Here is a 25,328-nt window from a genome sequence, read left to right as displayed (position 1 = left end):
GGCTGATACCAGTGGCTACCAAATACGCTCTAGAATCGAATACGCCTCCTTCATTTGGAATCCACACCAGGACTACATTAAACACAAAGTGGAGTTTCTGCAAAATAAGGCTGCTCACTTCATCACAAGAAACTACTCACGTACAGTGCGGTCCACTGTTAAAGGGAACACAGGAATGTCAATACCGTGCGAATTTTCCCCTCTGGCAACTGTACAATAACTCCGCTTTACAGCAGATGACTTCCGATTGGCGGCGCTGGCACCTTTCTACACACTGATGCAGTGCATTGACACAACTTCAGCATGTACTTACAGATGCAGCACCAACAGAGTGAGAGCCGCACATTATAGTGTTCCCTTTAATAGTAGACCACACTGCACAACAAGTGTTTCGGAAATCTATTCTTCAATTAATCTAGCTCCTCTCGAAAAGCGCAGGCTACTGACACTACTGTCGTTCTTTCATTAACTTTACCACAATCAATCGTCCACGTTACCCTAAATATCAGGCCAACTCGCCATGACTCTTCGCGACTTGATCCCCAACTGAAAATTGAACCTATCTTCGCCCGCACTAATCCGTTTTTCCACTCACCTCTCCTCCTCGCCATCGGTCAATGGAATCTGCTTAATGCTGACATCACATGCATAGTTAATCATGACTCATTTGTAAATAGTTTGAAGTTGCTCCTAGAAATCTGAATTAATGGTTATCAGTAATTCTTGCCCCCTCCCCTCTCTCGAAAAAGGGGAAGGGGAAAAAATAAAAGAAGGATAAAAATAAAAAAATCACGAGTCATTCCACTCTGTGAATGTGGTTGACCAGCGAAGTTGTTTAGCACACGACACGGAGGTGACACATAATTTTGAACAAAGGTACCAACTCACTTATTGTTTCGATGCGTGGTCAACGTGACGAAAGGCGCGCACACTCATGTATTGTCTTGATTGATGGTCATTACTTCACTCGCAACTGCGATCACATTCTTTGATAATGTCAAATCGATGCGCGTACGCCACTGGGTGGTCGATAGGCCGGATCGGGTGTGGCATCGCAAGGGATATGTCTGCAACACGGAACGCCTAAACCGCTCCCTTCTCGATACCGACACGTCCATACTGAAATCGCCGACAACGACAACAGAGGTAGTGTCATCGCAGCTAGTTCACGCAAATTGACTAGCCACGAACCTTACGGTACTACGAGTCATTGCGTTTTTTGCTTGCTTACGGTGGTATGAGCCATTGCTCACGGGGGTATGAGCCACTGATGAGTTTTCGACATGCTGTTCTGTATGTTGTATGCCTGATTAGAAAGAATTTAAGCACTGTTCGCTTCATTTTGCCGAGTGCTTGTACCCTCTGCCTTACGGGACTATGAGCCATTGCATTTTTTGCTTGCTTACGGGAGGATGAATGCTTACGAGGGTATTAGCCATTGATGATAGCTTTTGTTCACGGAGAACAAAAAGGCATGGAACCCTAGCCATATACAGCTTGGCTGTAAAAACGACGCTCTGATGATGTTATGAAATGAGGCTCTGGTTTAATCTGGTACTTTGCTTTCATGTTTAGTAATCAACAATCAATTTCCTCCTTGTTTTACTTAGGGATGTTTTATCACATACATGTAATACCGCTCATTATGATAAGTGTTTGAAGCATTTTAGGAACCTTGAACCTTGTGATTAACACACTTTTTTTCACACATTGTATATACACTGTAATAAGTAATTGTCTTTGCACAGATTCGTGTAAGTGTTTGAAGCATTTTAGGAACCTTGAACCTTGTGATTAACACACTTTTTTCACATATTGTATATACACTGTAATAAGTAATTGTCTTTGCACAGATTCGTGTTTACTGATTCTTGTTGTTCTAATTCATACTTTCTAGTGTATTTTGGGTATTTTTGTCCCATTCATTGTAATCCCCCCTCCCCCCTCACGCAACGCCCTCTGGGCTCTTTGTGGTACCTGAATAAAGAAAAGTGTGCCAGTGTGTCAGCACTTATGCTGCGAATTGCGCAGACAGGCGACAAAAGTTTATATGCACACTTTTATTTACAGTAAAACCCGCGGCTGAGGGCGCAGAGACGACGCGCGGGGGTGACGCCGCAGCTGGCCTGTCTTGGTTGTTCCCTCCGTCAGGGCAATCAGACCGTGCTGGTGTCACGAGACTTGTAGGTGATGCCCCTGCTCTTCAACTCACGCACTGTCGCCATCGGAAGTCGGCCCGACACCGAAATGGCGTAGATGCCCTTAGCCTTGCGGCCTGCAAGAAAAAAAAAACAAGAGATATTTTTGTTAAGGAACCCGCATTACGATTTGGCATTCGTGTACTACACACACACAAGGGCCCATTAGGATGAGGCGTCAAAATACGCTACACAAGAATACCGAACGACGCAACCTGTTGGAATATGTGCGTGTCCTGTTGAGGCAGAATGTAGAGATGTAGAGAATGTAGACTATTTTTTTTTCACCTCTTCAGGGGAACACGTCAACGCGAAAACGATTGTTCTTCCACTATCTTTACTTTAGCACAGGGCGGAATTTCATTCTTCTTCTTTCTCTACGCCCCCCCCCCCCTTCCCCACTCACTTCGTCACGCAAGCTCACACGCGTCTGGAAACTGCGCCAGACGTACGCACGTAAATCTTCGGAAGCAGAACGGCTTCCTCCCTTAGATACAACAAGCCATCCAGCAGCCGTCTCGTCTTGCGTAACACGCCCGAGTTCATAAGTTATGCTCCCGCCAATGCATGAGACGCTGTCGGATACGGACGGGCTCGGTGGAAAGAAGCGGTACGGACAAAGCGAAATGCAGAGATCGTTGGGGTGTGAGGGGAGGGTAGTGAAGGTCCGATGCAGGGGCGGATCAACGCCGGCATACGAGAGGAGGCTTGATACAAGATCCAGACGAACGTCTTCACTATGCGCGCTCTTTTGAGCAGCACAAGCACGCAGCCAAGCGAGCAATGCACAGAGCGACCCCCCCCCCCTCCAACTCCCACGTGAATATAGCCACACTAAGCGGAATATGCGATCAACTTTCTTTTTTATTTCAAGGTCGGCCCCGAACGCCCATCCGCCGCCCACCGAAGGGAGGGAGGGCTATCTCCTATGCAGTGCTGCTGTCGCTGTGCGAACGCCAGTGCAAGGCGTCGTGCCATGCGCATAGCAACGGTCGAGCTGGGAGCCACGCATCACGGCTCTCGACGGAGGGGATGTACGCGCACTTCGACGCGGGGCTGCGAAGCGACTTCGGTGAGACTTCACGAGGGGCGTTTGCAGAAAATTTGAGACTGAATGATGTTCGTCGTTGATAAGCACAGAAAAAGTGGCAAGTTCCGCTGATGCTGTAGGCCTTGGTCTACCTAGTACGATGACAATTTATGCAAAACATCGGTTATTAGCAAGGACATCAAACGAACTAGGTTTTTTTTTTTTTCGGCGCACTGAAGTCCAAAACACGGGATGAGCAACAAATTCGAGATAAAAGTAAGTGAGGCTGGCTGGCATGGCGAACTTAGGTGGCGCTTTGTACTCACCGTAGAAAAAATAAAGGAGAGAAAGAGAGAGAATCCAGACGCATGTACTCCCTTGAGCAAAAGTATATGAACCAAGGAGTTCGCGATAAAGCCGACTTCTCTGCCTAAGAATGCAAATTGAAATTCAGGACTGTAGTCCACGCTTGACACTGCCAATGTTTCTAGTTTACTCGTCAACTTCAATTTATGCGTCTAAATTAAGAATTGATTTAGCTTTTTCGGTGAGCCTATAGCTCGTGGAAAAGCTACGACGGAAAAAAAACTGGCGCAAATTCATATTAAACGTCGGTGATGGGGCCAAGCGCACGTATCGTAGTGAGTGTATCCTATGCCCGGGTAATTATTTCGAAGCTAACAACACTTAGAAGGTGATTCCAGAACTGTCGCGCGAATCTCGGAAATCAGCACAATCTTAAGTGGCACCCGCTGGCCGCAGCTTTCAAGGACAAGCGTCCAGGAAACACTTCCAGAAATATGAACCCGATGCTTCCAGTCCATAGAGAGGAGCTCCGTTCCCAAAGAGGAGGCCTCGTCGTCTCACTACCGCCACTTTTTTACACGTTTCCCAACTGGCGCAAAGTTCCAGAGAAAAAAAAGAAAACGAAAGAAGGTGGTGGCGGCGACGGCCACGTGAAACGGAAACTCGCTTCCTTGTGACCCACTGGCCCCTTCTGCTCACAGCGCGCGGCACTGACCAACGCCGACTGACCTTGGCAGCGACCGGCCTCTCCCACACAAACACAACTCGCGGAAGAAGAGTGCAAAATAGGAAGCGCATTCTCTGCCCGATATTTTCACAATGGAGAGGGGAGTGTCGGCAAGGTGGCTGTGTGTATGCGTGTGTGTGTGGGGGGGGGGGGGGGGGGGGCGTCTGCGTTTACTGCGACAAACGCACATAACAAGCACACATGTACGCACACAACAGGCACGCATGTGCGGGGGTTGGGCTTGAGAAGCAACAGCGCTGACGGATCTGCTTAGTAGCCGGCGAGAAATAAGCACCGCCACGGAGAACGTGTGGAGCATTTACAAGGTCTTCGTTTCACACTGACCGTTCGACCCTGGAGACGGGAGGGAGGGAGGGAGGAGGGGGGGGGGGGGGTGCGATGACTCTACACATTGCAGCAAGTACCTCCGATCCCCGCCGACGTAACCTTCGGACGACCACCGCCGACACGCGGGGAGGTGGCAAGGACGCAAGTACCACACTCGAGTCCGAACGCAACCTTCAAGGAGTCGGACGCGGCGGCGCACAATGAAGGGTGTTTAGCGCGTCCCTTCGGGAGACATCGTGGAGCCGGTGTTATGAGAGATGGGGAGAGAACGAGATTTTCAAGGTGAAGCCACGTGGGGAAGTTCGTAGAGGCGCGCCGGCGATCCCAAGGGCGAGGATTTCTCTTACATTGCGTGGGCCTTTTGCACGTGCAACAAACACGTGGTTACAAAGACGCTAGAGGAAAAAAAAAAACACTTGAGCAATTTAGAACGATAATGTTACATAAGAACTCTATTTTTATTTTCTCTCGTTAATATGTTGATTATTAGCAGAGAGAGAGAGAGAGTAAAACTTTATTAAATGTAAATAAAACAAGGCACGATGGTTGGAGCCCCTATTCCAGGGCCCCACTGGCTCTCCCGACCCTCGTACGCAAGCCATGCCTCCCACTGCCTATTCCTCATTAGTGGATGTTCGTGTAATATGGGACTGTCTATGTGCGGAGGCCTCCTGGGACACTCCCATGTGATGTGTTTTAGTGTGGGTGTGTCTGTGCACCACGGGCACTCGTCAGTGAACCTCGTGGGGTGTATTCTGTGTAGGTGGTGCAGGTTGGGGTATGTATTCGTCTGAATACGACGCCAGTCCCTCTCCTGTTGGCTGTTTAAATCGGAGTGAGGATGTCCAAAACGTCTCCGCTCCTGCCTTTGCTGTAGGAGGATGTCACGAGAATTCGGTGGAAGGTCATCGCTAGGCCATGCCGTTGCTCGGACGTTCAAACCTCGAGCAATACGGTCTGCCCTAGCGTGTCCTGCCAGTCGCTCGTGTGCCGGACACCAGACGATAGTGTGGTGCCCCTCTAGTTGAGTGCCTAAAATTTTGATTATTGATTTGGGTGCCGTTCCTTGTAAAAACAGGCGGCAAGCCGCTTGTGAGTCGGATAATATGACAGCCGAATTGGTTTGGCGCTCGGCATCCTGAATGGCCAAGGGGATGGCTGCAGCCTCTGCCACGCATGCCGAGGCGGTTTTGAAGGATGCCGTTGTTATGTTGTTGTTGCATGTAGAAACTATGGTGAAAGTGTCTGAGCTGGCTCGACTGGCACCCGTATAATACACCCCCGGTCCCATGCCGAAACGTTTGTGAAGGGTCTTTGCCCTTGCTCTGCGTCGTCCGGGATGGTACTTGGGGTGCATGTTTTTGGGAATTGGGGCCACCGCGATGTACGATCGAACATTGCGGTCTATCTGTGCCGTTTCCTCTCCGCAATACTGGGGTCTCAGAGGAAAGCCTAACCTCGCCAATACTTCCCTGCCCTGAGTTGAAGAACAAAGTCGTTCTTTCTGGGCATATAACGTCGCGACTGCGTACTCGTCGAAAGCATTGTGCAGGCCCAGTCCCTCGAATCTCTCTGTGCTAGCGCATTCGGGAAGACCAAGGGCGGCTTTGAAGGCTTTTCTTATTATTGCGTTTGCCTTTTTAATCTCTTGGTTTGTCAAGGCCTGATATGGAAGGGCGTATGTGAGTCGGCTAATTACGAATGCGTGAACCAGGCTGATGGTCTCTCCCTCAGATTATTAGCAGAGAAAAAGTTAACTTTTTTTGCCCCTTTAATTGCGTATAGATAGGAACGTCAGTGTGACGTCACGGATTTCAAACCGCTTTTTCTTTTTTCGTACAAGAAGCCACTCTGGCATCAGCAAAAGTTCTTGAAACTTGCCGAGTTCAGTCTTGAGCTGCTTTTGAACACAGCAAGGGGAAAAAAGAGCGTCTGCTCTACTCATGCATCGCGGCGCGCGCGTGAGCAGGATTACATGACGGATTTCGTGATTTTCACAGATTTAACGTGCATCTTCTCACGGTATAGAAGTGACGTTTATGGTATATTAAAACACCAATTCCCCAACAAACCTTGAGCTGTGTTTCCGTTCCAGTGTCCCTTTAAAAGGGGCAATCGAATGTGCGCTGTTAGTAGGTGGACGACTGCCTGCACGTTTAGAAAGCGAGATGGTAGCATTTGCATCCAGTTCCCTCACTGCCACGTGGTTTGTGCGCATACCATCAGCGGACAACCGAAGCGAGAACATGCCACCGCAATGAACACGGAAAGTGTAGGTGCTTTCGCTATAGCATATTCTCACGGCTGCTTCTTGATCGAGCGGCCATGACACTAGAAACGAAGCACTGGCTGGTCCTGAGCGGAAAGGAGGAGGTAATAACTGAGCACCGCACGTAGACGTTCTAATCAAACAGACCAACACGTACACTATCGTCAAGTCTAGCCTTCCCATTTTTCTTGCTCTGACATTTAATTTTTTTTTCTTTTTATTCCAGGTACAGTTAATTATTTAAGAACAGTAGGTTGCCTCGGGACGGGACTAGCGCTCGAGTCGTCGTCAACAGCCAACTTTATGTTTCCTTCGGGACAAAGGCCTCTCGGCCGCGATTTCCAATTACCCCTACCATCTTGGATATATATATATATATATATATATATATATATATATATATATATATATATATATATATATATATATATATATATATATATATATATATATATGCTTGTATATATCCATGTACAAGAACACATGTGAGAGTTTCAGGACAGGATGCTCAAGTCACCGAAAGCAAACAACAAGATTCCGTAAGCATACCATCGTCCATGCGGGAGTTCGAAAACTATTCAGCAGTCAAGAAAAGTAAATTCCGCGTCATCAACCCAAGTGGCGTATACACGGCCTGCTTACGCTCTTACTGGGACGTTTCACTATACGCGTTTTATTTATAAATATGCCTGCAACTGTTTCCATCTCATCACAGCAATTATTCCTCTGCGTCTTCCCTTCCCGAGATCCACCTATCCTGCTGTTATTACCGGTTATTGCGCTACCTGCCCAGCTACCTTTTCTCATCTTAAATCACTGCGGGATATCGGTCACACCATTAATCAAAAGACTAGCAAAAATAACAGGGACACAGACGGAGGAAGCGATAGGACGAGAGCTAATCCATCTGTGCCCCTGTTATTTGCGCTAGTCTTTTGATTAATGATGTCACACCAACTAGCCCAGCTTTCTGCCTTGATCGGTCACACCAGTTTGCTCTCCTTAACCACAACGACGTCTTCCTCTTTCTTAACGTCGCGGCTGTATTTTTTTTTTTTCGTTCCATCACTCGTTACACGGTCCGACGGCGTGTTCGACAATTTTCCAAAACCACGCGCGTTCGAGGACTGACTCACACACTTCGATGTATGTGCCGAATAGTCACCGCGGCCATCTGAATTCTTTGCAGGCATTCAAGAAACCCTGTACACCACCATCGTCACGCACCGACGTCCATCAATGCGCCCAGCAGCAACGGGAGGCGACGAATCATTTCCGCCTTCGTAGTCGGAGGAGAGAGAGCACGATCATGCAGGCGTAAGCACCGACGATCAATTCCGAGAAAAGTACTCCACGAGGCAGATCTATTTCTTTTGAATGCCGGTACATGTCCTCCTCAGAACAAAAAAAAAAAGTGCAGCCGAGCGACGGAGCTGCTCTTGATACGCCTCTTATTACCGATCGGTATGTAAAAAACGCGATAAGCTCGTCTTTTGTTTAAATACCACCGCTATAGACGCTGGAGACAGCATCGCTATAAGAGGTGAGAGTAACCGTTTGCTCGTGTTCCCTGGTAAAAAACCGTATTCATTGGCCTAAACACGGATATGAAGATGCCACAATCTGTGGTCGTTTGGTATGCTGACGCTATACAGATCCTGCGTGGATTTTCATGTCAACTCGCGGTGTCAGATATGCACTTCTCGGACGCTTTTTTCGTCTGTGACGACGTAGTGCTCGACGTAGTGCTCTAGATCGGATTGGTGTCAATATTCGCAAAAGCTTACGTCGAACTGCACTTAATCTATACTTCCACATTTAGTTCCGCATGCGTCTGACTTTGTATCCGAGATCAACATCTTACGCGATCACCTGAGAGTCAACTTTTGAAGAGGATTAAAGTCAAGATACCCAAATGGGCACCAAGAGTTGTGAAGGGTGTGTTTGACTTAGGAAAACAAAACAAACAAGAAGAAGAAAACAACTACCGCTACGTCGTCTACCAGTTGTTTCAAAACTTCATTGCATCTTCAACGCAAAAGTACCTAAACAAGAAAAAAAAGAAGGGGAATAAAATAGTAAATGCCAGTAACTATCAAAATATAAAGTTACAGTTGAATAAAACGAAGCAATGCGGCTGGAAACCAGCAGACAAAGAAATTGTCACTAAATAGCATAGAAAAGCGGCGCATAAGATGGAAATCAACCGCGCGTGACTAAAACCGCAAAGCGCTACCATCTTCACCAATGAACCGGCCAGGATATTAATTAAAGGACATCACAAAATTTGCTAAGAGTCGGCGACGACACACAGGGGAGCAGAAAAAAGTCACTAGCGCGTGTACACGTGTGCTTCAAATAGGCGCGCACGGAGGAATCAAAGCAAAAGTTATATGCAGTGGTAGTCTGTCACAGAAAGGAACGATTAACACGACCGAACATGTACAATTAATTTAAGCCCACACTTCTCAGCAGTGGCTCACAAACAAGAAGACTCGAATGGGAGCAGCCGTCATCCTGTGGTCATTCAGTCCAACGATGATAATTGCAGTAAGTATTGGCTACCGCAAAACAGTGCCATTCGATCGCAGACATATCTCGAAAACAGTGAATCATAAGTCGACATATGGAATGTGCGCGCGCCCGACCTGGCTCCACACATACGCGCACGCAATCCCGACATGAACAAATGCTCAGAGGCCGGAGAGAAACCGCAAATGATGGCGGGCCAAGTGCTATAATGCGATTGAACGACGGGTGGCAATCTCAATTCACGACTTTCGCAAGACAATAACGGCTGCGTTTCACGCCCTTTTTCAGGCAGAAAACTTGCCGCTTCCCTCAATCACGCGTACAAGCAAGCGTGTATTTATAGAGTATCAAAGATCGGGAAAAGATTGAGCCATCCTATATTCAAATGTTTTGTTCGTTCATTCATTCATTCATTCATTCATTCATTCATTCATTCATTCATTCATTCATTCATTCATTCATTCATTCATTTATGCGGATCCCAAAAGGCTGAAACGAAGCTTCACGACGGCTTCCATCACAATATGAATAATGAGACGCTGGTGGTCTTGCGGGGCTGGTAGAATTGCGAGTACGAGTGTATGTACAAAGAAGCACAAGACGTAACGCTTCGCGTTTAACGCGTCTTGCATCTCTTGCAGAGACGTGATCAATCGCAACTACCCATTGAGGCTTTGGTGACTGTCCTTCAAGGCGGCATTGAGCCGTAGGAACACCATTTTCAACGTATAAGCCAGCGGCACTATGCAGCTGGTTCTCCAAAACCCTCTAGGCTGTTTCACATGGCGCGATTTTCGGTCGGCGACACAGCGAATTCCGTCGCTCAGCGACCGCCGCGACGTCGTGGGCTCTCCGCGACTGGATTCCAGCAAGTTGGTCGCGCCGTCGCCCAGTCGCAGCGATCGGTGCGATGTGGGAGGGGCAACGTGTGTGACGAAACAAAGCGCCATCGAAATAGGAGCTTTCCTGTTTTGCCGCGCGTTGGTAGCTCTGTGGAGCATTGTCGCGCGCCAGCTTTAGCTACGTTTAGGGCGTGGGTACCCACCAGCGTTTGCGGCTTAGGAGCTTCATAAACATTTTTTCTTCTCTTCCGCTTACACAATTCGTTTCAAAGGTGAAGCCGCGCGCTATCCAGGTCGGGAGAAGGACGCCGCTTCAACATAAGGCACGTACCCACTTGATCGCCACCGACGTCAACCTCTTCATCGCTACAAATTGGGCCAGCTGCTTATACATGCACACTCCATAGTAGCTTGTTCTTCTGCAAAAGCAAATACTCATCCAGGAAAGAAGGTGTGGCCTCCATAGTAACAACAAAACTAGAGTGTACTAAACGGAACCACCCCACCGACGCCGCACAAGCCGCGCGCTCATATTCGCGGTGTTGTGCGTTGTGCAGCGCCGCACTCACCGCACCTGCAAGCTGTCATTGTCTCAACGCTTTTGAACGTTAAAAATGGTGTACCTCTTCTATTACTGAATAAAAATAGGAAAATTCGAATATTTGACCAGTTTCTATTTTGTTTTTATTTAACGGCGCATACATGGACACTTCTGAGCAGGAGGCAACCTTGCGCATCGCTGCGACGGATACCGCGCTGCCGCAAACGCATGTGAAAGCTGTCAGCGAAAATCGCTCTGCGACGTGCGCGGCCGCACGTCGCAGAGCGGCTGCGCTTGTTCTCCGTGTTGTTCTCCGTCGCAGAGCGGCCGCAGTTGTTCTCCGTGTTCTCCCTTTCCGCGCCTCAGCTGCATGAGAAAGCCCCTCCCCCCCCCCCCCCCCCTTCTGCGTCTACCCGGCAAGACACCGACGCCTAACTGAGAAAAAAAAAAGAGCCAAAGAATAAAAAGCACACCTGCTACACCTAAGCGGCTGGAATGCGTTATCAGGATGAGCCCACTCACGCCTTTCATAGCACTGCCTCCAGGTTCGACCCAGGTTGAAGGTCACACTAAAATCCTTTCGAGGAGACATACCGTGCACTGGTGCAGGGTTCGGCCAAAAGGCTTTGATTACACAGTCTCCGGGAAACGACCACAGTACTCCGTATCCGGCCCATTTTCCACGCCGAGGTTCACGACGACGATATTACAAACTCGAGGAGTTAAGCTAACGAAGTTTCGCTTTAATGAAAAATGACGGAGCGCTTGCTTCCTTGCAGCCGTCGCAACAGGTGTCCGCGATGTGACGCGCCAGTCCACGCCGATGTGGTGGACACGTCTCCAAACTTATGCCACATGCTAACACCGCGCGACAACGCGTCTATGTTCTGCGACAAAAGGTTCTCGCGAAGGACGCCTGAACGAATAACTTTTTTTTTCAAGCGAAAGCGATCCATATACGCGATACCATTGCGAAGGACGGATACAGAGCAAACGCCTCAAAGGCTACATCTCCGGAGAACAGCGGCCAAGTTACACGCACGGGAACCGGACACACGCGAACGCCCTTCGATGCCCGCCTTCGGACCGAACAAAAAACATCTGCTTTCGCGCAGTGAACGTGTTTCTGGAATTTATTACGACAGGCTGCTAGAGGGCCGAGAGACGCCCCGACTACTCCCTGCCGGGCACAGCCCGGCGGTCCACTCGATCGCGGTGTCACATAAAGAACGGAAAAGAATTCTCAGGCGCGCTGCGCCCGCTTCGTGCTCAGGCCCGGAGCTATATATATACACGAGCTACACTCATATCGACGCATGGAATATCCATGTACTACGCCAGCTAGCGCCCAGTTGCGACACCTTCGGTGCGACAACGCAAGAGCTTACGCACGTTTGACGCGTTCGATGACACTGCCGCCGCAAGGACGACAATGCGCGATAACTAGGGAAGACTTGCGACCGGAACGTGTTGTCCGTAAGACGTAACAAGCCCAGAGGCGAGCGGCTGATAACAACGCAAGCGGGAAAGGAGCACGCAGGAAAGAAAGAAAAGAAAGAAACGGTCACATCAACAGGTGGACACCCCGAGCAGCCTAAACGGCATACGGTACCTCGGCGACCGTATATTTGCCCGTGAGGGCTGAAAACGTAGAGGCCGCTACTGCACGTCATGCGTAAGCGCCAGCCCCCCAGACAGTGTGCCGCTCAGTAACACTTCCTTTCTTTTATCTCTTGACCCCTCCCTCCGTTCGAGCTTGAATAGAAAATAAAACGCGCCGGAGCTCGCACGGTGTGACCCCCTGACCATGTTTGCCGAGCATCTTGTCCGATGAAAGGGACATCGTAAATTCCGACCCTGCCTCTCGGCGTATAAAACAGATTTCTCTCCCCCCCCCCCCCCCCAATGAATGCTGAGAGAACGGAGGCAGACGCTACTTGCAGGGAGTAAAAAGTGAGACAGATTTCGCTCTACGTCGATTTCTTTTTTTAATCCCGAGAGGAAACGTAAAATATTCTCGAGGTGTGACGACGATCTAGCCGCGCTAAACTCGACTGGTGGATAGAAAAGGGGCCGGTCTCACGTGCGCGGTGCTTGCGTAGACATCGCTGCTAAGACCAACACATAGGTATACGATGAAAAAAAAATTTAAAAAGAGAAAGCAAGAGAAGATCAGTAGCTGATTTCATGCGTGCACCACGGCCGGTGAAGAATGTGCCTGGCCAGGCTGCCGGTCTCCGGGATATCGTGACCTTCGCGCGGGTCGCGAGCCGCGTAAAAGCCGAGGGGCCAAAAAAAAAGTTACGATTCCGGGAACCGAGGTTCGGGACCCAAGAATATGAGGCGGGGAGGGCGCGGGCAATGGTGCTGAGCGAGCGAACCACACAGGCGTGCACACTGCCGCCCGTGTTCGGTTGCGCGAACACAATTCTTCCAGCGAAATGAAGCGACCGCGGTGAACGAACGCGGCATCGGGTAAGCTAAAGACGGGACCGAGAGTGAAAGCTAGGAGAAAATTTAATTTGAAAGAAAAAAAAAACGCATAACGTGTTCACCTCTTCGTAGGCACACACCCACCCACCACCCCTCTATCTCTTTCCCCCCTTGATATTCCTTTTCCTGTCGCCCTTATGCCTGCGGTTTGTTCGAACCCCCTCCCATCCGGAGTGTGTGAAGTACGCGGCGCAAGACACAGAAGGCAAAGCTTTGGTCACGCGCACGAATAACGGATATTTCGAGCGGCATCTCCTCGTAAGCGCATACCCTCTACAGATTGGAAATGTGACATCAGCAAGATGCACCGAACATCTGCGTCCCGTCGCATAGATTCCAATGCCAATGACCCGGCGTGGGCAAAAGCGGGGAACTAAAGAAAGAAGGAAAATAAGAAAAATCACTAGGGCCGAAGTGCAACCGAACCTTAACTATCGGAAGTCCGTAGGAAATGGAGTGTTGACCGAATTCAGGCGTCTTTGCCGAAGCGCGATGCCAGGTTGTTACACACCATTTTAACTTGGAGACGTCAGTGATTACCAGAGGAGGGGAGGAAGGTGCGAATACTTACCGAGCTCATTAAATCAGCGGCGCTTTGATGTGAAAACACGGAGAAGTGTTACTCTCCGGACTATGTCTAGTGCGAACGGCGTTCTAGACATAGTCAGCGTCTAGACAGCGTCGAAAGACAATGTGCGCTTTAACGGATCGAAGAGTCACCTCACAAAAAAAAAAAAGTAACCAATGCAAAAAACAAAAGTAACCAGTAACACGTGCCAAAGTTCGCCACAACGAAAATCAAACTACGATGCGGTGAACCGAGAACAGGCTCTGCTGCCGTGGCACCTGAGGTGAAATCCGCGCTGGACGCACGTACCGGCGCGGGCTTGCTTTCACACCAGTGGCTCCGCGCGTTGTCTTCGCGCATACTTCAGGTCCAGAACCTCTCGGATGTAATTTTTCCCGCAAGGCTTTGTTTGCCTAGCTTCCTTCCCTTTGGCTTTCTGTTTCTCCGTCGATTTCTCGCTGATCGAGTAAACCGGACCGATCCCGGAGGCGATGAACTAGCAAATTTGGCAGATCACGGAAGAGCAGCAGGAGGAGAAAGGAAAGAGAACCCGGCCTGCAAAGCGTGTTGCTCCTCGCCGGAATAGTAGGGGATGCGGAGTAAGAGAGAGGTAGGTCACGCTAGTGGCGTTATTAAAACCTGAGCGACGCCGGAGAGAGTGTAATAATCAAAGGTGGTGACCCTGTGGGCCGATCCTTACATCCGAGCAAGACGTGCGCCCTCGCAAGGGTTTGAATGTGGTTCGTAACGCAGGCCGATTCCTCCAGGGAGCGCAAACCTCGTAACGATATCGCATTAAAGTTATTAGTCGCTCAGGTGTAGCGTGTGCACCTATAGCTCGTTTGCCCCTTTTCGTGGTTTGGCGTCAATGCAGGGGTAGCTGCAGGGCTGAGAGCGAAAGCACGAATAAGGTTTACAGGAGAAAGATCATTTACAAAGGTCAGCTCGCCGGACAGACTCGGCAGCAAAAGAACTCTCCGCGCTCGCGAGGTAGTAGGGGACTGACCAAGTGTTCGTCAGAGGTGTTGAAGCATCAAACGTGCATCGCTATGCAGGGTGTTTCACGTAACTTGTGCCAAGGATGAAAAAAAAAGTGTTTAGCCGCAGCTGAATGAAAGCAAAGGCATATGGTTTGCCGTCATGTGGCGCTCCTTAGAGTATGTCTACTTCATTAGCTAAGATTAATTTTGCTAAATTTTTAACCTTCACTGAAGGACCAAATGCGTTTCGTTGTGGTGTAGAGGTGGTTCTGAAACGACCGATCCAATTTTTTGTGGCAACATACATGCTGCGTGGTGATATTCTTCAGCGTTCAAAGAAAGCCCGCGAAATAAGAAATAAAACCACGTGGCTGCGTACGTGCGCTATCATATTGCAACGCTCTCAACCGTACTACGAGCCTATCGCTTATCAGGGACGACGGCGCTTCCTTTCCGTGTGCCACCGCCAATGACGCACTGTGAAGTCGATGCCTAGAGCCGCGGCCGCTTACTCCGCCACGGTCTGCGCGCGCGGTTCTTTCGCACGAACCGCGATTGAGAGCGCTGCAATACGACAGCGCACGAGCGCAGTCACGCGGTTTTATTTCATACATCGCGGGCTTTCTTCAAACGCCGAAAAATATCACCATGCAGAATGTACGTTACCAAAAAAAAAAAAAAAGATGGATCGGTCGTTTCTGAACCCCTCCTACAACGCAACAAAATGCACTTGGCCCTAAAGTAAATATTAAAAGGTTTGCTTAATTCATCTTAAGTGACTGATTAGGCGGAATATAAAAAATAATTCTAAGGAGCGCCACATGACGGCAAACCATACGCCGTTGGTTTCATTCAGCTGTGGCTAACCACATTATTATTTTTTTTAAATCCTTGGCGCAAGTTACGTGAAACACTGTATATGTTCGATAGCTTCGCTCACAATTTAGAGTTTTTGCCGTTTTAGCTTGTCCGTATACATAATTACCATTTCCGGAATGCTCGGTTACTCAAGACGTAAACGGGAGCGGCCGGGTCGGTGGCGCCATCTATTGGCGCAGAGTTTAACCAGAGAGGACACACTTATTGTATCGTCATCATTTCTTTTACCCTTAGGGTCCTTTACAGGACATTACATAGGGGGGGGGGGGGGGGCTGTGATAACGAGAAAAGACGTCATAAAACGGGTGTAGTAATTAAAAGAATGGCAGCCGTTTTCCAAACAAACAAGTACGAGGCGAGAACAATAAACGCCAACATTTCTATCGTTAATGTTGGGTATAGCAATACCAGGAGTGGGAAATTAAAGCAAACACAAACTGTCGATACATAAAGGAGGAGTCGCAAAATAGAGAAAACCAGAAAAATATGCAAAACAAAAATAATTATTAGCAGCAATTAACGTATTTGCAAGATTCTACCGCGCCCTTGATTGTAACGCGCAGTTATACGTATACCGCCAACATATAAAAAAAGAATGAAGAAACAACTTGGTGCCGATGCTACCACGTACATCAAGTAACAAAACCTGAGTCGACGCGTACCGTGTTGAAACAATCTAATGGAACATACAAAGCCACACAGACTCGCACACAGCTCAATCTTAACGGCTAGTCGCAATCGGGAGTCCGACGACACCTCCTTTTCGCTGTCTATACTGACCACAAAGTCACCTTCAGTTCCATCTAATGCAACAGAAATGTCACACGTACACAAAACTGGAAAATGGCGAGCGCAAATTATGGCAGAAAAAAAAAAAAAGAATTAACGTCCGTTTGACGGCAGTGCGGCTAGCTACCTTGCATAGAACTTTTTTAAAATTAATAATCGGTTTCGTTTTTGATGTTGAGTATAATTAGTTACGATTGTAACGCGCATACAAACTTAAACTTTGAATTTTTTTTAGCCAAGAAAGGTGCGCATTAGAATCGTGCAAATACGGTAACATACTGACAGTCAACCAGAAAATGAAGTACGAAAGCTGCATAATAAAGAACTAACTTAAAATCATTTTTACCCGACAGTGTACGCATCTACAACAGCAGTACCAAGAATAAAATAGAGAACGTGCAAGACGTTAATCAAACAGTGTTTTACATAAATGATCAAACAAGGAATGCTGTTAAAGACTCCCTAACATTAGCTGGATAATGCTCAAGAACGGCAGTTTCGGGAAGAGTGTTCCATTCTTCCAATCTTCCATGCTATCTTTTTCTAATTGCAGGAAGGAAAGGGATAGTGTTCTCTTTAGGTAACCAAGTGACCCTGAGGCATCTGCCACAAGTTTCCACGAGTACTTCAGTATACTATCCACATGACGCTGTAAAGTATCCGTAGCGATGCAATCAACATACAGTGCCTCTTCTTTCATAATGTTTTAACGAGAACACACATTTAACGCAAAAAAGAATCGATTGACGCGTTGTTGTTGGACAAAGCGTCACATGTTGCTACAAGCGGACGTCGCTGTGACCGTCCACGTTTACCGTATACTGCATTACTTCCTTAAAGGGACACTAAAGGCAAACACGAAGTCGACGTGGACTGTTTAAGTACTATTCCACAAACCTCGCAATGCTTGTTTCGTGCCAAGAAAAGACTCGTTTTACGAGAAAATCGTATCTAAAGGGTCCGAATACCTTTTTTTTTTTAATTCAAGCCTACCGCCCTTCAACCGGGAGAGTGGTGACGTCGCATACTCCATCAGCGCCATTTGATGCTGTCGGTGGTAAATCGACGCCCGATAGACGGCGGCAACGAGCCAAGACAGAGCAACGGATTCGACACTGCAGCTTCTTTTTGGTCAAATGCTGTAGACCGTTCGGGCATCCCGCGACATCACATGGAAGTTCAATTCTATTCTACTTGGAGTTTGTGCGAGTTTCGCGAGCCAGCAAAACCAGCGCAGCACTACGCGATCAGGAAAGTACTGAGACGCGAAAGCGTGGGCGGCGCAGAATCGAGCGAAAACGAAACCTTTCGACCGACCGCGTCGTTGTCAACGGCAATCTCAATGAGTTCTTTTTTCTAAACATGAAATGGAACTGGACAAGTAGCATTTTATTTCATCTTATAATACAATACGAGGATGTTTTTTTTTTGCAACTAGTAGTTGAGTACTAGTGACAGAATTTAACTGGGGAGTGCTTTCCTCATCGGGCAAGTGCTTCAGCGTCCCGGGGGAGTCTCTAATTCATGTCCTGCATTTACCTTGACTTCTCGAGTATTAAGGCCTTGTTCGCGATAATATTGATGCCTTAGGGATTCTCGAGCCCTAATCTATCCCTTTAGCTTGACTTAGTATTTCCCTTTAGTGTCCCTTTAAAGAGCAATACGTATACGGACAAGCTGAAACCCTAATCTATCCCTTTAGCTTGACTTGGTATTTCCCTTTAGTGTCCCTTTAAAGAGCAATACGTATACGGACAAGCTGAAACCCTAACCTATCCCTTTAGCTTGACTTGGTATTTCCCTTTAGTGTCCCTTTAAAGAGCAATACGTATACGGACAAGCTGAAACCCTAACCTATCCCTTTAGCTTGACTTGGTATTTCCCTCTAGTGTCCCTTCAAAGAGCAATACGTATACGGACAAGCTGAAACTCTACAAGGCCCCCTTCGCCACCCGCAGAACACTGGGTTCACGTGCCGCGTGAACCAGTGTTTTGATTTAAGCAGAAGATGCAGACAATTACGTAAGCATGAAAGAAACAAGAAAGGAACGGTTTCGTTCATAAAGCGAAGCAGGGACGCGACATCTGGCGCGATGTTATGTGCAATAAGTCTTGGACAGCTTCGTCTGGTATTGGTTGGAGTAAACATCCGCAGATGCGTGCGAACGATCTGCTTTCCAGAAGGATTCAATGTTCACTCTCGACCATGTCTTCTTCGTTTGTGGAGGTTCGGGGTCCCCCGGTGGTGGAGAAGTGAGGAGACATGGCACATCTTCCTCGTCTTTTCTGTAACGCCCTCCGCTTCTTTCTCACTGCTGGCTATGCCCAAGTTTGTTAAGTTCGATGCTGGTTTATTGTAGACCAGATCCAGAACAAGGCTACGGTGGCCAACTGTCGAGTGGACGAAGTCTGGAGAGAGGGGACGCAGTTCCGGAGAGTGGTCGGTTGGCGGTGGCCGACCCTGTCAGTGCCAGAAGCCCCGAGTCTGAGTGTGTACCATTTTCTTTCATTCCTTCCATATGCCACGATTTACAAGAAAGGCACAGTAAATGTCCGTCTTGTTACAAGACCACCAAGAAGATACAAGCTGTAAACGATTAGGGACTACGATATAAGTAGAACCACGACCAAAACGAAACTGCACTTATGTTTACGACGATGCAACAGAAGACGAAATAGAGGAATGTGCAACCGAATTGTCATACATCTTAAATGGGAAATATAGTTTGTTGTTATTCAGCAGGAAAAATGAAAAGACGGGACCACATGGCCATTCTGACTGGTTCAAGTAGAGACTCAGATGCGCGCGTAGCGATCACCCGGACGAGAGGGGAAAAAAAAAAAGAAAACTTCATCGCGGAGGTTGCGCTCCCTGGTGGTGACGTAGAGACACGCGGCCACTTCATTCTTTTTCTCCCTATCCTGCCTTTCGTATTTTACCACAGGCGTCGTTTAAGTTCTCTCCATGTCGGTGCTGGTTTACAGGTTAAGCTGCTGAGCATGGCGTCAGCCAATCACTGCAGCTAGCAGCATGACCGCGTACTCCAGGCTCATCAATGCGTGCCACAAAAGTATTGTTGAAGTTCCTGCAGGACACCAAGCTCGACGAGCGGCTCTAGCGAGGCAACTGTCTCATGTACATAAGCACTCACCTCTTCTCTTATCATCATCATCATCCATCCCAATACTTTCACTCCCCTTCCCTCTTCCCCAATACAGAGTAGCAGACTAGAGCGCACTAGCTCAGGTCGACCTCTCTGTCTTTCCTATCAATAAATTCTATTCATTCATTCAGGCTCATCGCTTTCCTATGCTGTCACATCGGCGGAGCTTCTCACAGCCCCTCTGTGAGACCGGAGTTCCATTTCACGTGGGGAAACTGCGTATTCTGCTTATTTTTATTATTTTTAATTATTATTATTTTACGAACTTCGCTCAAATTACTTCAGTTCGTTCTCGCACTGTCAGAAGACACTGACGCCGATGGCGGACATCCCGTGGCAGATATCGCTGTAACACAACTGCAGACATCATCTGTCTGTCTGCACAGCATTTAACTGAAACGATACAAGAAAACTTAGCTCAATACAGATTCCAACAAGAGCGTTGAATCTGCCATAATTTTTATAACTCCTAGTCACCTTAACCAATGTACGACTCCCAAAAAATTTCATGACGAAAACTTAGGTCCCTGGTTCTATCCCAGGACAAAGACATTCGCTTTCTTAGGCTTCAGAGCTTATGGGCAGAATTATTTAACACTTTGGTGCTAAACTCAGGCATTGGTTTCCTTTGCAGCTTCGTGCTGTTCCCACGTAAATTGTTTTCTTTTTCTCTCTTTCTCTTTCTTTCACGAAAACGTTTTCCACCTTGCCTACTTCCGCGTAATTGATCTGTCAGACTTTCAGGAATGGTCGCAGCGTATCGTCTTTCGGCGAAAATCAAAGACCCACTTTATTCTGCCACAGCAGATTTACGAGCGTCCCGCGCTTCGCGACTTCACCGGGGCCGCCGAGCGATGAGGTGGTGGCGCCATCTGTCGCCGAATCCTCGAGTTTGCCACGGTGTCCGTCAGTGCGGAAGTGCAACCTATAATAGGTGTCGACGGCGCGATTGTCCCCGAAGCAGTGAGAGACTCCGACGCACATTGTGCGACTTCACATTCGAGCACAACGAATGGCACGAAGCCAACCTGTACGTCACACATATCCCTGACCCTGGAACTCGATGGGCGGGAAAACCCTGTGCGCAGGAAAAAAAAAATGTAGAGAAGAAACGAAAAAAAGAAAAAGTGTATCGTGCGCCGATCTACGCGCCACATTACGTAATCGGTGTAATAACTCCCCAGTTTAAAGCACTTACGGTTTTCTTCGAAGCCTCGTCTATCGAAATGAAGCCTCCAACAGGGTTCCGGCTATACTCGGCCGCGGGTAACCCCAGCGCTTGTTACGTGTGAGCGATCACGATTGCAACAATTACCTCGTCAAGAGCTGAGAGAGGGTCATTTCTCGAATGAACCGAGCGTCTAACGTCTCGTTGTCGGAACAGTGGAATGTGGCGTTGAACTTGGACTAATTTTTAAAAATCACCTGTGGCAGACGGCCCAATTCCAATCCTCGAGCTGGACTGCTTACTCAAACAGGCGGACATTATTTGCCCGAGAAATCAAAATGTATAATTGAATAATTAACCAAAAATGCACTAATTAGGTTTTAACTAATCGCTTTGCGGCACATATCGAAATTTGCCATTTGTTGGCAAGGCAGATCCAATTGGAATGAATTCTCAGGATGACAGAGTTACTAATTCTCGAACATTGGCGGTTGAGCTGCTGTCGCGCTTCAATGCATAAAACGGCGTTTTGTTAACAATGTAGGTGGAACAACGGTGCATGTTTATCGCAAGTTTGGTGACGCATATTATATTTCGAAAATTTTGTCATCCACAGAATTCATTGCAAGTTGACTTGCCTTGCAGTCTCACTCCGTGGCTACAATTTTAAGTTACAATATGTGCCGTAAGGTAATTAGTTGAAAAATTAATTACCGTATTTATGTTAACTTGTCGATGATGCATTACGGTTTCTCGTTCACGTAACGTCCGCCTCTTCGAGTAGACCAGCTCAAGGACTAGAATCGTTCTATCTTCCACAGCCTACTTTTTTTTTCTTTTGAATACTTAAAATCTTCGCAAAACATCTAGTACTGTCGCACGCGCAGAAAACATCAATCCGACCTAACGGGATAACCAGTAGTTAAGGAATCTAATTCTCTAAAATTGTTAAATAAGAAGCTTACAGTGCATGCATAATGTGAAACGTCGAACCGTACGTATGATTCTGAAATTACTCATACATCCAGTTAGCAATAATTCATTGACCTGGACCCGAAATAAATCAGTTGAAAGTGTCGACCGTGTCTTCGCGGATGTTTTTCCTTCCTGTCTGTGTTTACGTGCGAGTCCCTGTAGCGGCAATCGTAAGTCTTGAATCAGTTATTTTCTCAGTCGTTGAGGTAGGCGCGATGCCGGGCGGATTTCGCGTATATATACCGGGTGCGACACTGCAGTTGTTTCCGCACGTGCACGAGCTGAGAGACTTGTGTCGCGTTTACGATACTGTCGGCGTATTTGCAAGGCGCGCATTCGCCAGACCGGTCGGTGGCTGCGTATATGAGCGACCATGGGGGAACTTAACAATGGTGCAAACGTGCCCATAGCAGTTATGATACTGATTTTGTCATCTCACTGCAGCGAACGCAGATGCTTGAGCCAGACAGCCTATATAGCGTTGCTTTCTCGGTTGAGGAATTGCCGTGTTGCGAAATTATTCGAGTAAATGATGCCTCGAACGCAAAAAAAAAAGAAAAGCAATCTTTAAGTATAGTTAGGCCCACAACAACACGAGGGGACTTCGGACGGACTTGTGTCGAACAGAAAACAGCGCGTTTTAGAAGATGCGCTCGAGATTTTTTAAACGTAGGCAAGACGAGATAACTAATTCCTCCCTTACCGGGCCCGATGAAGTCAATCAATATGGTCGACGTTTTTTAAAAAAATAAATTATGGGGTTTTACGCATCAAAACCACTTTCTGATTATCAGGCACGCTGTAGTGAAGGACTCCAGAAATTTTGACCACCTGCGGTTCCTTAACGGGCACCTAAATCTAAGTACCACGGGTGTTTTCGCATTTCACCCCCATCGAAATGCTGCCACCGTGGTAGGGATTCGATCCCGCGACCTCGTGCTCAGCAGCCCAACACCACAGCCACTGACTTTTTTTTTTTTTCGGAACGTTGGAACTCTTCCACGAGCAAGATGCGCACCCGATGAAATGACGACTCAACTAATGTTTAGGTTTGGCAATTTTCAGCACATTGTTGAGTCTAGAAAAACAAAAATTCGACAAGTATCGTCAAAACTAGCCTCCACTGCTCCTAGCGATTCCCAAATCAAACAATGCAACATTAGTGCTTTCGTGGAATCGGTAATATAATTTTTAGACGACAGCAGGAGTGAAGACAGAACTTTCTGTCGGGTTGTCCAATTTTCCGATCCGACGTCTACGCTGTTTTAACGATGTCTCAGACATCGGTACATGGTGAAAAGTGCGTGCTGTTTTGATGATCGCGTTCGACTAATATTCATGGTTATATTGCGCTCAGTTTTACACAGACGATGTTAAGGAAGGACAGGACGTGGACGGACGTAGCGCAATATAACCATGAACCATGAACCTGTCCAATATAACCATGAACTATAACCATGAACCTGTCCTTCCTTAACATCGTCTGTGTAAAACTGAGCGCAATATAACCATGAACGTTCACCAACTAGCCCCCTTCGTTGCTTTACTAAATCGACTAATATTAAGCGCAAGTTTAGTTTTTCCTCCGTGGGTTCCTTGCATCCATTGGTGTTTGTAAAACCTCGTTTGTACAAAATCGTGTGCACAACTTATTGCGAGCAGTGTTTCCCGTCGTGTGAAGTTTTCAGTCACACAAAAGCATACAGTAGATTTCAGACCATCCTTCGGCCGAGTCACCGACATGCGACGTGGCGGGAATAAAAGCCAGGCTACGGCGAGTGTCAAGACACGGCTAACGACTGCTTCGAGATTGCCTCGCCTACCGAAAGAGCATGTTCGAATCATAATCCGTCCCCGTGGAGGACTGGACATCAAGAAGATGGGCCACTTCAGAGTTGCCCAAGCCCTCACTACCGCTGCTAGACTTACGGAGGCGGATACGGCGGAGGATATTATCTGTCCGAACGTGGTGCAAAACATATTGGTGGCAAGCACGCCATCAAAACGCAACGCCGTGGCCTACGCCGATGTGAAAGCTTTACTCATTGGACAAGCAAGCTACGAAGTTAGTACATATATCGCAGCCCCCGAAAACTCATGCAAGGGAGTTATTCGTGACATTGATCCCACCATCGATCGAGAGGAGCTCAAACGCCTTATCATTCAACCCAAGAACCCAAGCGCCCTCGAGGTGAGACGAATCAAGAACACAAGCACTGTAGTCATCCTGTTTGATGGACTCAAAGTCCCGGACTACGTAAAATGCGGTCCCAGTTTAATCAAATGCTCACTCTATCGCAGACAAACTGACGTTTGCTATGCATGTGGAAAGCTTGGCCATAGAGCTGACGTTTGCCCAGCCCCTGAAAATGCCATCTGCCGCGGCTGTGGTGCGAGCAACCCGGACGATAAGCACGAATGTACACCGAAGTGCACCCTTTGCGGAGGCCCTCATCTCACGGCTGACAGATCCTGCAAGCAAAGGTTCCAAATTCCGTTTGTAGTTAGGCAACGGAGAAGAGAACGGCGCAACCGCGACCAATCCAAACAACCAACTGGGTCGCCAATGCCTCTCAAGCCGGCCCTCAGCAGCTCGCACAGATCCAGGAGCCGATCCCGAGACCCTGATGGCGAGGATAGCGGATACCAGGACCGTGTCCCTTCTAGGGGTCGCTCGACGGAACGCTCGTCTTCCAGAGGCCGCAAGGTCCCCGGGACCCGCTCCCGCTACAGAGGCCACTCTCGTTCCAGGGGGCCTGCAGTTCAGATTCAGGAGCCTGCTCATCGTGGTACCACATGGGCTGACCGGGTCAAGGAATCACCGAAAAAGGTAACGGGGGGTCAATCGCCAGAGCAGGACAGGATTGCACAATTAGAAAGAGAAAACGCTTCGTTAAAATACGCTATGGAGCAGCTCAAAGCAGAAATTGCAGAGCTAAAGAAAGCCAGCAAGCGAGAGTCAGTTCAACCCAGTCAGGCCCCTGCAGTAGAAACGCCCATGGAGATCCCCGTAGCGGAACCGACTGCCAGCAAGCAAGCCAGCAAGCGAGAGTCAGTTCAACCCAGTCAGGCCTCTGCTGTAGAAACGCCCATGGAGATCCCCGTAGCGGAACCGACTGCCAATGGTTTACCCAAAAAGAGGGCGCTGGCAGTTCATGCCTCAGACAAGAGCGCCAGCGTTCGAAAATTGGAAAAAACGATAGATAAAATTGATGAATCCCTCGAAAAAGTCCAAATTGCTATTGACAAACTTGCGGAGGCGGTCAAAGCACTAGGAATCAGATGCGATAATCTGGAACACCACGTTTCTACAATGGCTTCAGTTACACCGTTGGAAAAAGTGAATGACACCGACACTGAAAGGTCGGCAGCGGCTGCGCTCCGCAGCATTTTCTAATACTAGCTATCTACTACGTCCCACCATGGCGGCACATCACAAAGTAATTAACATCTGGCAGTGGAACTGTAGGGGATTCCATCGCAAAAGGAACGTCCTCCAACAGTTCATTCGGACCCACT

At 48.1% G+C, this 25,328-nt stretch overlaps 1 protein-coding gene across 1 annotated transcript in view; it reads right to left on the bottom strand.

Moving 5' to 3' along the window:
- Window positions 1-2,041: 2,041 nt before the first annotated feature.
- spt4 (Transcription elongation factor subunit spt4) overlaps window positions 2,042-25,328 on the bottom strand; it is a 54,351-nt gene continuing 31,064 nt past the window's right edge. The window contains exon 4 of the mRNA XM_065453091.1: window positions 2,042-2,275. Within this exon, the coding sequence (XP_065309163.1) occupies window positions 2,157-2,275 (119 nt within the window). The 3' untranslated portion in view covers window positions 2,042-2,156. The remainder of the gene's footprint in view (window positions 2,276-25,328) is intronic.

The sequence above is a fragment of the Dermacentor albipictus genome, chromosome 2 (assembly GCF_038994185.2).
Source record: "Dermacentor albipictus isolate Rhodes 1998 colony chromosome 2, USDA_Dalb.pri_finalv2, whole genome shotgun sequence".
Taxonomy (NCBI): domain Eukaryota; kingdom Metazoa; phylum Arthropoda; class Arachnida; order Ixodida; family Ixodidae; genus Dermacentor; species Dermacentor albipictus.
Note: the sequence above shows the minus strand (reverse complement) of the source record. Positions and strands in the feature narration are given on the sequence as shown.